The 13399-nt window shown below is 45.2% G+C and overlaps 1 protein-coding gene across 1 annotated transcript in view; it reads left to right on the top strand.

Annotated features, from left to right (window-relative positions):
- Positions 1-4756, top strand: part of NECTIN4 (nectin cell adhesion molecule 4) — a 139028-nt gene extending 134272 nt beyond the window's left edge. Inside the window, exons 8-9 of the mRNA XM_060253399.1 lie at positions 1983-2159; positions 4205-4756. Of these exons, the coding sequence (XP_060109382.1) occupies positions 1983-2159; positions 4205-4474 (447 nt within the window). The 3' untranslated portion in view covers positions 4475-4756. The remainder of the gene's footprint in view (positions 1-1982; positions 2160-4204) is intronic.
- The last annotated feature ends 8643 nt before the right edge of the window (positions 4757-13399 follow it).

The following is a 13399-nucleotide window of genomic DNA, read 5'->3' as shown; positions in this document are numbered from 1 at the left end:
TCTTACAAGTTCATTCATCTTTCTATCCTAGTGTTTGCCCACAACATCTAGAACCTGGAGATATACTGCTTTTGAACATGGAGGTTTTTAGTTGTCCATCATCACTAATAGTTATTGATATAGCTCAGGGGTGGCCAACGGTAGCTCTCCAGATGTTTTTGCCTACAAGTCCCATCAGCCCTAGCCATTGGCCATGCTGGCTGGGGCTGATGGGAGTTGTAGGCAAAAAACATCTGAAGAGCTACCGTCGGTCACCCCTGATACAGCAGATCTCCACAACTGCATTTGTTTCTCCTGCTTACCCCCTTCATGAGCTGTGGCAGTCCTTCAGCACCCCCTTGAGGGAGGAAGTGGGAAAACACCAATAAACAAGTCACATTCTCTGAGCTGGGAGAGCCAACTTTGATGCTAGAAGATGTGTTCTGAATCTAGCTTGGTTTCCTCTGGCTTCCCAAGTTTCAGAACCCTGAAGCTTTGGAAAGAAGAGTGGGATAAATTTCTGCAGACTATAATTTAGTAACAAGCACCTCTTTTGCATGCAGGATGGTGGCTCAGTGGTAGAGCATCTGCTTGGGAAGCAGAAGGTCCCAGGTTCAATCCCTGGCATCTCCAAAAAAGGGTCCAGGCAAATAGGTGTGAAAAACCTCAGCTTGAGACCCTGGAGAGCCGCTGCCAGTCTGAGAAGACAATACTGACTTTGATGGACTGAGTGTCTGATTCAGCATAAGGCAGCTTCATATGTTCAGAAGGTCTCAGTTCCAGTTCTTGGCCTTGCTAGTGCCCTCAAGTTGCAATTAATTTATGGTGACCCCAGCAAGGGACTTTCAAGGCAAGGGAGAAGCGGAGGTGGTTTGCCTTTGCCTTGCTCTGCAGAGCCTTCCTTGGTGGACTTCCTTCCAAATAACGAGTGACCCTGCTTAGCTTCCAAGATGACATGAGACTGGGCTGGGCCATGCCACTTCTCTGGCCTCCTCTCCTGTTAACGGATCTCAGATAGCAGGTGTGAGGAAAGATCTCTCACCGACTGATCAACAAGATGAGGCTGCCAGTCGGTGTAAACAATCCCAGGTTCAATGGACCAGCAGTCTGATTTGGTATATCAACCAGCTTAATATATTTATTAAGAGTGCTCTTTAACAATTGACAACAATAATTCCAAGTAGTGTTAATATCATAGTATTGGAGGGGCTGTAGCATCTGCTTCGCATTTCCAGACCTGGTAACTCCCATTAAGAAAGACCTCTCAGGGAGCAGTGCTGAGAAATGCCTTAGAGAGCTGCTGCCAGGCAGAGTTGAAGTCCCTGGGTGGGATGGTTTGATTCACTGTAATCATGTGACATTATTTGGTGGAACTAATGGGGCGCCATCAAGTTGCAATTGACTCAGGGTGACCCTAGGGGTAGGGCTTTTTTTGTAGCAGGAACTCCTTTGCATATTAGGCCACACACCCCTGGTGTAGCCAATCCTCCAAGAGCTTACAGGGCCTACTGTAAGTTCTTGGGGGATTGGCTACATCAGGGGTGTGTGGCCTTATATGCAAAGGAGTTCTTGCCACAAAAAAACCCCTGCCTAGGAGCATGGGGTTTTCAAGGTAAGAGATAAACAAGTGGCCACTACTTTCCTCTGTACAGCAACCCCAGTCTTCCTTGGTGGTCTCCCGTCCAAATACTAACTGTAGCCAAGCTCCGACAAGATTGGGCTAGTCAGAGCTATACAGGCTGCTGGTTGGCAGACGTAGCTCAGTGGTAAAGAGTATCCAGAAGTTCCCTGGCATCTCTCCAGTAGTGGAAACTGGTAAAGACCCGTGATGAGAGGATAGAGAGCCACTGCCAATCAGGAGAGATATTGCTGAGCCGTGTGGTCTAACCCAGAAGAAAGCAAGATGTTCCCTTATAGGCATGCCGCACACTGCAGGGAAAAGTAACTGATTTTGGTTTCTTGTTCTCTCTTTCTGCTGCCCCACCCTCCTTCCTGTTGTTCAGATGGAAGAAAACCTTCCCCTGAGGTCCGAGAGCCGGCAGGGCAGCTTCCGTGGGGATAGCTTGTGTCGAGAGAGCCTGAGAGGGGACAGCCTGTGCCGGGACAGCTTATGCCGTGACAGCCGGCAAGGCAGCTTCCGTGCAGAAAGCCTGCGAGAAACCAGCCTCTGCTCAGTCATGGTGAGTGGGTGATGCTGTCATGGGCAGATGCAGGCAGGGTGGTGGTCCTTTTGACTGCGACAGGGCTGTATCAAGGGACAGAGGGAATGCGGGGTATCCCAGGCCCCTTCTCTGATATTTCCAGCTTACCGTGTAACCAAAAATGTGCCTGTATGCTATGCATGAGCCAGTATTATGTGCTGGATGACCACGGATCGGTCGCTTTCTCTCACCTAACCTGCCTCACAGGGTTGTTGTGATGACCAAATGGAGGAAGGGAGACTGGAGTTGTAAGTGGCTTTGGGTCCTCACTGAGGAGAAGAATGGGATAGAAATATCTAAATAAATAAATCAAAACCTGCCTCCGCCTTTGATTGACACAAAGAATAATAATATTTAATTTGTATCCCACCCTCCCCGCTGAAGCAGGCTCAAGGCGGCTCACAACACAGACACTTCAACAATTAAAACAATACATATTATATGTACATAGATATTATAAATCAAACATTTATAAAATTAATCATCATTGTAATTAAAAAACATTCTAAGATTAGATTAATATTAAAATCTTGATGTTATACCAGTGTGAACATATGAACATATGAAGCTGCCTTATACTGAATCAGACTCTCGGCCCATCGAAGTCAGTATTGTCTTCTCAGACTGGCAGCAGCTCTCCAGGGTCTCAAGCTGAGGTTTTTCACATCTATTTGCCTGGACCCTTTTTTGGAGATGCCGGGGATTGAACCTGGGACCTTCTGCTTCCCAAGCAGATGCTCTACCACTGAGCCACCGTCCCTCCCCTGTGGTGTAACTTATACAAGAGTCAGTGTGGTGTAGTACTTAAGAGATGGGGTTTTTTACCCTGCTTTTCTCTGTGCTGAGGAGTCTCAGAGCGGCTTACAATCTCCTTCCCTTTCTCTCCCCACAACAGACACCTTGTGAGGTTGGTGGGGCTGAGAGAGTTCTGAGAGAACCGTGACTGGCCCAGGGTCATCCAGCAGGCTTCATGTGGAGTGTCTGACTAGTATCTGGGAGACCCAGGTTGAAATCCCCTCTTGTGCCATATTTGCCCTGGCTAACTTACCTCACAGGGTTGTTATGAGGATTCAGTGGAGGAGAAGAGAATGGTGTTGGCTGCTCTATATCCCCATTGGAGCGAAAGGCAGGATGTAAATGGATTAAATAAATAAATAAGAAATCAGAGGGCTGTTATTTGAATGTTATAATTCAGATTATTATTTAATAGCGTTCCCGTATTTGGCTGCATGCTGTATTCTGCATTTAGGTTCGGCCTAAGCAACACTGATCCTTCTTACCACAACTTTTGTGACGATGGGCCTCACAGAGTAGCTTTCTAGCCTAACTATACAGAATCCCCACCAGTATAGTTGGCCCTTTCAGGAATCCTTACCACCCCAGCCTAAATTGCTGGTAATTGGAGCACATGCAGACATCTACTGGAGGTAAATAGTATAACAAGATACCGTATGTTTTTGATTTGGGACACATACATGAAGCTGTTAAGTTTCCTTTTCTTCTTCTTCCTCTTCTTCTTGCATTTTCATCCAACCTTTCATCCAAGTACTGTGGAGCAGCGTTTACAGTTCTTCCCCCCTCCCACCCCCCCACAATCCTATCTTTGAGGTAGACTGGCCTGAGCCAACTAGCAAAACGTCTTTGCAAGCATTCGAAGAACAGGGCTCTTCTGACATTCCTAGGCACTTCCTCTTACGCGTGAAAGAAATGTGAATGCTTTTTCTTAGACGGTGGTCACAAAAATCCTGAAAGCCGACGGCTTAGAAGAGGAATTCCTTCTTATTTTAGAGGAATGCCTTTTCTGGGATTTGAAAGCTCCCGAACTTTGTAGGGGAGGGAAATCTGCTGCTGAGTTCAGCAAAGTTGCAAAGTTTTTTTCATTGATTAATCAAACTGGTTGACTAAGTAATACAATTCTCACTGACTTTCAGTGGGCCCCTTAGCCTCCCCACCCAAGCCCCTCCAGCCACTGCATAAATTGCTAGCAAAGCAGCCAGGTTAACTCCATGTCTTTCCCTGCTCAGGGTGAGGAAGAGGGAGGACGCAGCTACTCAACATTGTCAACAGTGCGGGAAATCGAGACTCAGACAGAACTGCCACCACCACCACCCACCCCTGTCCAGGAGAACAGGATGGAGAAGGAGAAGGAGAAAGAGAAAGAGGAGGAGGAGGAGCGAGACGATGAAAATAACATCAAACAGGCCATGACTCACTTTGTCCAAGAGAACGGCACCCTCCGAGCCAAACCCACCACCAATGGCATTTACATCAATGGCCGGGGACACTTGGTGTGACATTCGCCCTTGCTGAAGAATTCTGGGACCTGGCAATGCACTGAACCTTCCTTCTCATTGCCTGCTGGTGTCTCCCCCTGGTAAGGGAGCAAGCAGTCTTTAAGACTGAGGAAACTCTTCTTCTGAGCCACTCGCCAGCTTGCCTGTAACACCAAGACTCTGCAGTTTCTTTGAAGGCCTAAACACCCTTCCTTCTCCCCTCACCCCTGGGATCCCTCTCCAAATTGGTTGTCCAGTTCAGCAAATTCTCTCCCATCCTGCTGAGTGCGCCAGAGGACAGAGACAACCAGCACAACGGCATGGACTGCTGACAGAAACCACCAGCTTCACTTAGAGATCCGGAAACTTCTTTACTGACTCCTGTGGAAGTATTTACAGTTGCCTGGATTCTGTCTGAAAAGAAACTCTGAAAATTCAAGACTTGTGATTCTAAGCAGACTGTGTAAGCAGGGTTATCCCACTTGGTTAACTTGCAAGGTAGTTTTTTTTTTTCTTGGGCTCAGGGATGGGAACCATGAAACTTTGGTGTCTTTTTTTTAATTATTATGATTATTATTAATAGGTACATTGCATAGCCCTCAGCGGTTATGGACAACAGCGACAAAGCCGGAAAGCAGGGTTTTTAAAAAAGAAAAGTCTTTAAATGAATAGCCTCTTCCCTGAGGGTGTTTTTAGAGCACAGAAATCATGGCCGTAAGTCACTATAGCTCCCTCTGAACTATGAAACACTATTGCAGGATCCTTGACTCCAACAGTTCAGTACCCTCCCCAGTCCTTTTTTACAGTTCCTACCCGGATGATGCTGCAATGGCATGTTTTGCCTGTCTGATGGAAAAAAGCAAATCACGGCTGACCATTTTGACAGCCAAAGTCCCAGCAGCTATGGGTCCTGGTTGGTAAATAAAAGTCCTGATTGGTTCATGTCAATGAAGTCACATACCCCTTGGAGGGCAGATTTGTAGCATCAACTCAAACTGAAGTTCAGATTCACAGGCAGGGTGTGATTGACGCAACTGATGGCTTCAATCTACGCAGCAGAAAAACAAATTAGTTAATTCTGACTGCAAAGCTAAAATACAGTAGGCGGAAAGAACATGCTGATAATATGGATGAGGAAACCACCTGGACAGATTTTGTCATGGTTGTTGCATGAATCTCCAGAGCTAAAGGAAAACTACAGAAATGAATTCTTACATTTTGTTTTACAAGATGCTATGCTGAAGGGAAAGGGGGATTGTCGCATCTCAGTCCGTGATATAACACATATAGAGAATGTTTGAGGGGTTTTTTTGTGTCATGTTCCTTTCTTCTCTTCCATCTCAAGTAGGTTGATTTTAGATCTGGTTCACAAGTACAGGTAATCACTTGATTGTGTGACACACCTGTTAGATTGTTGCTGAACATAGGAAAGGACTCCTCTGAAAAGCTGTTGTGGTGTTTATGCTGATGTGGAATGTAGCAAAAGGTTTCTGTGGTGCTCAATCTCTGATGGCATGTTTGCTGGTGCAAATTAATCCCTTGACGCTGCTATAGTGGGAACTGCTTCTATAGGCACCTGCCCCAGAGGAAAGGGCTTGGAGGGTCTGTTACCTCAGAATACACGTTGCAGGCAGAAGGCATTGGATTCTCCAGGTAAAGGTATGTTCAGATAAAGTGCATCACAGCCGAGAAAGTATCTGCAGATCAAACTAGACACTGGTATGAGGTATGAGGTTACAGACAGAGATTGCTGGGAAGGGGCCATAGCTCAGGGATGGATGACCTGCTCTGCATGCATAAAGCTCATTCCCTGCTATCTGCAGGTGAAGGATCTCAGGTCACAGGTGCTTTGGGAAAACACTGTCAGAGTGAACAGCACTGGGCTAGATGACCCAATGGTCCAACTTGTAATGTAGCAGGCTTCATAGTGTGTGAGGTGATGGTGGGAACACATTTAGCACTTGATTTTAAAGGAGGGTGTTGAACACACATGCACACACCTTGCCTGATGTCCCATTGCTCCTTGGTCACTGAAGCTGGATGTGTGAAGGGCCACCACTGAAAATGTATGGTATATGCAGGGATGCCCTCACCTGGATGGCCCAGGCTAGCCCGAAAGCTAGAACCAGCCACCGAAAAGCTAAGCAGGGTTGGCCCTGGCTAGTACTTAGATAGGAGACTCCCAAAGGAAGTCCCGGGTTGCTACACAGAGGTAGGGAATGGTAAATGATCTCTTGCCTTGAAAACCCCAAGGATGCTGACTTAATGGCAAAAAGGTTGGGGGTGACTTCATGGCAAAAAAAGGAGGGATATGAAGTTTGATCTAAGATCACTCATTCACATATGGAGGGTGTCCTTTGATATATTGAGTCACTTCACTAGTGTTGTCTATTGGTTAGAATGAGTCAGGATCTTTGGTTTGGAACTTGCCTCTGCAGTGAACTATCTGGGTGGTCTGAGGCAAACTATCAATTTTTCCCCTCTTTCTCTCAACCGCAATGAGGATAATAATACTGGCCTACCTTACAAGGTTGTTGTAAGGATGACAAGATAATGTGTGTGAAATGATGAAATGTATGTGTGGACTTAGTCCTTCTCAGTCAAGCTGACTCCCCCTCTCCTCTCACAGTTCACTGTCACCCATTCAGAAATATCTCACCTCTGTTTAAACTTTTTTTAAAAAATGGAGAGACTTTGAGAGTTGAAATAGCATCAGGTCTCCAAGGCTTTGTGCTTGATATAGCCAACCCCCTTTTCATAAACTAGGAAATAACAGGTGGTGTTTTCAAGCACAACTTGGGCGCTTATCGATCAGTTTGTTGGTGAGTTCAAAAATTCAGCCATTTTTTTCAGATTTATTAACAAATAGCATTTCCAGGAGACTCGGGAAAGAGCTCTGTCAAACGTTTGTAGCAGCTGATCCAAAGTGAGCTCACGCACTTAAATACTCATTCCAAATGGTTTCCCCAGGCTCAGTTCCCATGATACCCCGGGACTTATGCTAACAGAGAGACTTGCGTGAGCTTAGTTAACATGATTTTATGGGTTCTGCCATGCCAGTGCCCACACTAGGTATTTTTCTCAAGACAGCCAGTGGTTGTCTCCCGGAAGTGGCTCCCTGTCTTCTCAAGACGTCCAGGGATGGACTTGTTCTAGAACAACAGAAGAGCCAGAAGTCCCTCCACCAGATCCGTCTCTGTGACGTTTCCTCTTACGGCTCTTCTCCTTTGGGGCCTTCAAGTGTTCGCTGTGTAGTTGTTGTTGTTTTTTGTTGTGTAACGTTTGTTACTGTGCTATATTTTTATTTGTGTATTATTTGCAGCTATTCTTGGTATCCTGAAGGGCAGCTCTTACTTGAAAAGTCAATGAAAGCTGGTGGGTTTGCCAGGTCTCTTCAGAGACTAGGACACTTATGTGGGGCAGAGGACAGTACCTGCCCAATTAAGGGAAGAACTTGTCTTCTAGTGATGCTGGGGCAGGTGTGTGGGGGGGTGAACATAGAGTTGACTGAACAGCAAAGTTATCATGTCAAGCAGAAAATAGCCTGCCCCTTATTCTAGAGTTTTCACTCCTTCCTCTAACAAGATTAAACTCCCAAAACTTCAAAGGCTGAGGCCTAGCAATCCTACATCCTGGGGAAGGGGATGGGTGTTTTTTCAAGAATGCAAAATTGGCCTCAAAGCCACAGTCTCAATACAACAGCTTGTCAGTCATGGGGTAAAGGGGTCCTATGGAGATCTGTGACACAGAACAGTATATATTTTTTTTTAATCATGCCATCCACACACTGAGACTGAGGAACTTCACATCCCTGGAATAGTATAACTGCATCTATTTTATCACTGCAATCTCCAGTGGCCCAAGGAACAGCCCAAAGTGTTCGTTACAGTCTCTTCACCAAAACATGTGAGCACTTATTTACAGCAAATTTATTGATCCATAGCTCATTTACTTCTGAAGCCTTCTCCTCCTCTTCTTTTCTTCTTCTCATACAAGTACAGTTTCACGAGAAGAGCGAAGGACTTTTATCTATAGGAGTTTGTGTTTGTGGGGTAGACGTATTCCAGTTGTTCTGCAATTGATGCAGCAATTAAAGATTTCCATGCCAGCAGCCACACTTGGTTCAGTTGCTAAGTATCATTTTCAATTATTTCAGTTCCTATCTTGTTTAATCTGCATAGCAATCAAGGCTGCATTTAGCCAATTAATCAGGGTAATTATCTGATTACAATCTTTTGATCAATCAAAAAATTCCCCCTGGTTAATATTTTTAAAGTTATTTTTATCACAACTGCTTAAATCACAGGGCATCAGGCTCTATATTAGAAGAGGCATTTGTGTTCTCTTACACACAGGAAATAATTCTTATTCATAACAGCATTGCCCCTTCTCTCAGGCCTAGTCTACTAAATGATATAACTTATCACTTTCTTGACTGGTCTTGCAAGATTGCTTGCTACAAGTGTTGATTGTTAGAAATGATGACATGAATAGCATGAGATAAGAGATTTTTTAAAACAATCACGATCTGTTTTCTCCTTCTCTTCTCTGGAGCTCCAGAGGTTCCGTTTCCCATGAGTAATTGCTTTACCTAGGTAAAGGAAGTTGTTGAAGCCATTATTTTGAAAGAGAACCATAGAGAGAGAGACAGTCTACGCTCTTTCATATGGCTTAAAATCAGACCGTTATTTGACCAATAGATACTAAAAGCTTCTATCCTGGGATCATAATGCAACCATTTGAATTGACACAGGCCAAAAAGACCACAGAAGTAATCATGGAATTCTTGAGGTGGCATGCTAACAACTGACACACCAAATGCTCTTGCCTGTGGGTAAGCCTTTTTGAATAAAGATGCACTCTAGAATGCTTATGATTAATGGATTTCTGTAACAAGATGGCTGTCATAACTACAACACAGTGAGAATGGGTGGGTTGAGAGGCCACGGCTTTGCCCAGGGATCTTAGTGGGGATCTGAAGAAATGCTGGGGATCAAATCCCAAATGATCAAGTTGCCAACCACAACTTGATCTGCTTGACCTAGAAGTAATGCAAGCGCTACAAAGACTTTGCTGCAATTCCTTCTCCATCAGGCGACAGGGCCATTCTCACCCCTCCCAAGGGAGCATTTCTTCTGCTTACATCAAGATGGAGGGGCTTGGGAAGTGAACATCTCCTAGCTCTTCTGTGCTTTTAACTGTATTATCATGGTTTGTTATTGTCTTTTTTTTGTTGTTTTTGTATTCCAAGAAGTCTGTGAACTGTCAGTGTAGATGGCTCACGGACCCCTCCCAACCAGGTCCTTATATGAACTGTAAATGTCCATGTATATAGAATTCCTACCTATGTGTTTGTCCGTGCTTACATGTTTACATTCTGTTACATGTCTTTCTGTGTATAGGAAGGGACTGGGGAAGCCTAATCGGGTGTTACCTGCACTGCTGGTTTTTGTAAATAAATTGCACCTTTGGCACCCCAGGACTGTGTTTTTTGGATGGATTTGTAAGTCTCCTTGATGAATTGTTTCCAGGCAGTAAATCTAGGTAGCAAGTTCACAAATTACAGATCACTTTGTGGATGCCAACTTTCCCAAATGATGATGATGAAGAAGAAGAGATTGGATTTATACCCCGCCCTTCACTACCCGAAGGAGTCTCAGAGCAGTTTACAATCTCCTTTCCCTTCCCCTCCCCACAACAAGACACCCTGGGGGGTAGGCGGAGCTGAGAGAATAACAGAACCAGCTCTTGAGAGGAACAGCTCTGAGAGAGTTATGATTGGCTCCAGCAGTTGCATGTGGAGGAGTGGGGAATAAAACCTGGTTCTCCCAGATAAGAGTCTGCACACCTAACCAATGTACTAAAGTGCCTCTCGTGCTGAGTCCAGGGACAGCTCAAAACAGGGTGAGCTTTCATTGTAAGTAACTTCTCTGAGTGTTTCTCTGGAATTATATGTTTCCAAAATGCAGCTGATGCTCCTCATTGTTCCACTTTTTTTTTTCTTTCATTTTTGAATCTGGTACAGAGTATCACACGTGCAGCTGGTCACAGCTGTCTGTTCCTTGGCATCTCACATTGTCAGTGTCCACATGTTCATTGATAAAACCCCACAAAGAAGCAATTTTGATCTGTGCCTATGGCTATGTCTTTTCTTTCCTGTGGTGTATTCACCGTTTTGTATGAGATGGGCAGAGCAACAACAGTCTTCCTGAGCTTAAAACAAGACTTCATGGACAAATGCATCTCTGAGAAATTCTCAGCAGGAAGCTATCCTGGCTCAGTTAAGGATTGGGCATTGAGTCCATACCCCGCGGAGGGGGAGGCCCAATAGTGTGTGTGTGTTGCCACTAGTGATGTTGCAGTCTTTGTGGGGGGAGGATGTTCAAAAGTTGAACATACTATACCAAGGGTGGTTAAACCGTGGCTTGGGTTCATACATACTGTGTGGCTCACAATGTACAGGACAGCTGGGATTGTGTACATCCTTGGGTTATTACATGCTGGTGACACATCATTTAAGAACAATGACGTTTCAAGAGTGTGCTCTGCTTTCGGACCTGTGCAGCCTGCAGAAATTCTTCATGTCGGCTCATATTCAGAAGTTAACTGGCTCAAACTACAATTCCCAGGTAGCAATGTGAGAACACACAAAGTAGCCCTGTACAGAGTAGTATGAGCGTTGGCTGACCGGTCAGGGACGGAGCATGGGCACGAACATGCTGGCCTTGCCCCACACACCTCTGTGCAATCGCCAGCTTATGAGCATGGCAACTATGCCCAGAGGAAGCATTTGCGCAAATGCTCCCTCCCCATGATCAGCAACATTCGGAAAGTCGTGTCAGTGATCACAGGGAAGGAGTTACATATGGACACTTTCTTCATGTGTGGGTGCCATGTTCACAAGCTGGAAATAATGCAGGGCAGGCACGTGGCTGCTTTCCCTCGCATTGTGGTCAGTTAGGGTTGTTGGGCTGCAGCCTGGAAACCCTGGGAGCATTTGGGAGGCAGGGATAGGAGTACGACCATCCTGCCAGCATGGGATGTCACTTCTGGTGAAAACCAGAAGGGACGACATTGTGACAGGGAGCGCTATAGGATTCGTTAAGCCATGGAGTTTGTGACAAATCCTAGAGCATCCCCATGCAATGACACAGCAACTGGCTGTCATCTGCTTCCATCTCCCTCTCTCTTGCTTCCTTCTGCATAACAGCTTGCTTTGCAAGGCTTGCTCAATCACACAGGAGCTACAGAGCAAAACCTCTATTTTCTCCATTGGCTGAAGCTCCTCCCTTGGGGAGGAAGAGTGGTAGGCAGAGCTTGCTTTGCCAGGCTCTCAAGAAGAGCTACTGAGCCAAGCCTCTCTTCCTTCTGTTGGCTAAGACTCCTCGCCCTCCTGATCCCCTGGGGAAGGAAGGAAAGAAGAAGAAGAAAAACTTCCGTTTGTCCAATTCCCTGGATCCCAGGTGAGAAATACAAAGAAAGGGCCTTTAAGACCAATGAGTGGTAGTGTTTTAAGGGTTTGTTTTTAAAAAACTTTAATTGCATTTTTTGTCTGTGTCCTTCATAAAGTTTATATCTCTGCTACCTGGTCTTAAATAGGTACCTGGTCTTAAATAGGAGAGCCAGTTTTGTGTAGTGGTTAAGTGTGTGGACTCTTATCTGGGAGAACTGAGTTTGATTCCCCACTCCTCCACTTGCATCTGCTGAAATGGCCTTGGGTAGCCATAGCTCAGGCAAAGGTTGTCCTTGAAAGGACAGCTGCTGTGAGAGTCCTTTCAGCCGCACCCACCTCACAGGGTGTTTGTTGTGGGGGAGGAAGATAAAGGAGATTGTGAGCCGCTCTGAGACTCTGAGTGGAGGGCGGGATATAAATCCAATGTCTTCTACACACATGGCCTGGCCTGACAAAATCTTATTTATGTCACATCCAACCCTCATAACAAATGAGCTCGACACCTTTGCTCTAGGGCATCAAGTGGGATAATGATTTGTAGATTGAACTTTGCTCAGCAGTCAACAGGCATTCAGTTAGAGGTACAGAGGCTGATATATAAGATTATTCTTGTGTATGAGATTATTCTTGTAATGCAAGATGCAGAATGTGGAATAGCAGACTATATGGAACAATGCTTTAGCGTTCATGCGCAAGGATTGAAGTGACTGCGCTCTGCCAACACAATGCATCCATTTATCTCAGAGAGATTGAACTTCTATAGAGAAGAGAGTTGAATCTTGAAAACTAATAATGCTAGCAATCCACACTAACAATGTTTTAATGTGGCATTCCCAAAGGGCAGAAATATGGCTAGAAAACAGGAACAGCCAGAGTGTATAAGGTAATGGCCAATTGAGAGAATTCATAACCAGATTTTGTCCAGAAAGGCAAAACCAAGAAAATTGACATCAATAAAGGAAGAATTTATAATCAGGTAATTTAGTCCTAAATCCAGGGCTTTTTTTTTGAGCAGGAACGCAGTTCTGGCTGGCTTGGTGTCAGGGGGTGTGACTTAATATGCAAATACATTTCTGCTGGGCTTTTTCTATAAAAATGTCTTGTGGTAAACAATGGTGACATCAGGGTGTGGCCTAATATGCAAATGAGTTCCTGCTGGGCTTTTTCTTAAAAAAAAAAGCCCTGCCTAAATCCATGTGTGTGTGTGTGTAGAGAGGAACAGAGATGTGTGCGCAAGACTTAACTTGTTCTTTGTGGTTTCAAAGATGCTCAGTACGAGAAGTTGGGTTTGGAGGCTGCTGAACTCACTTCCTGTTGAGCTCTGACTGAGAACAGAAGTGTAACGATTTCTTTTTCACATGAGGCCTTGGGGCCTCAGTCATTTTCACTCGCTGGTTGATACCCCCATCACAGCAAGGTTGGTCAAAAGTCTCCCCCAAAGAACCTGGAAACACTGGAGGCTTTCTACTCGCTCATTGACTACCCAGCCTCAA

Source organism: Heteronotia binoei, chromosome 1, assembly GCF_032191835.1.
Source record: "Heteronotia binoei isolate CCM8104 ecotype False Entrance Well chromosome 1, APGP_CSIRO_Hbin_v1, whole genome shotgun sequence".
Lineage (NCBI taxonomy): Eukaryota > Metazoa > Chordata > Lepidosauria > Squamata > Gekkonidae > Heteronotia > Heteronotia binoei.
The sequence above is the reverse complement of the archived record's forward strand: the minus strand, read 5'-3'. Positions and strand labels throughout refer to the sequence as shown.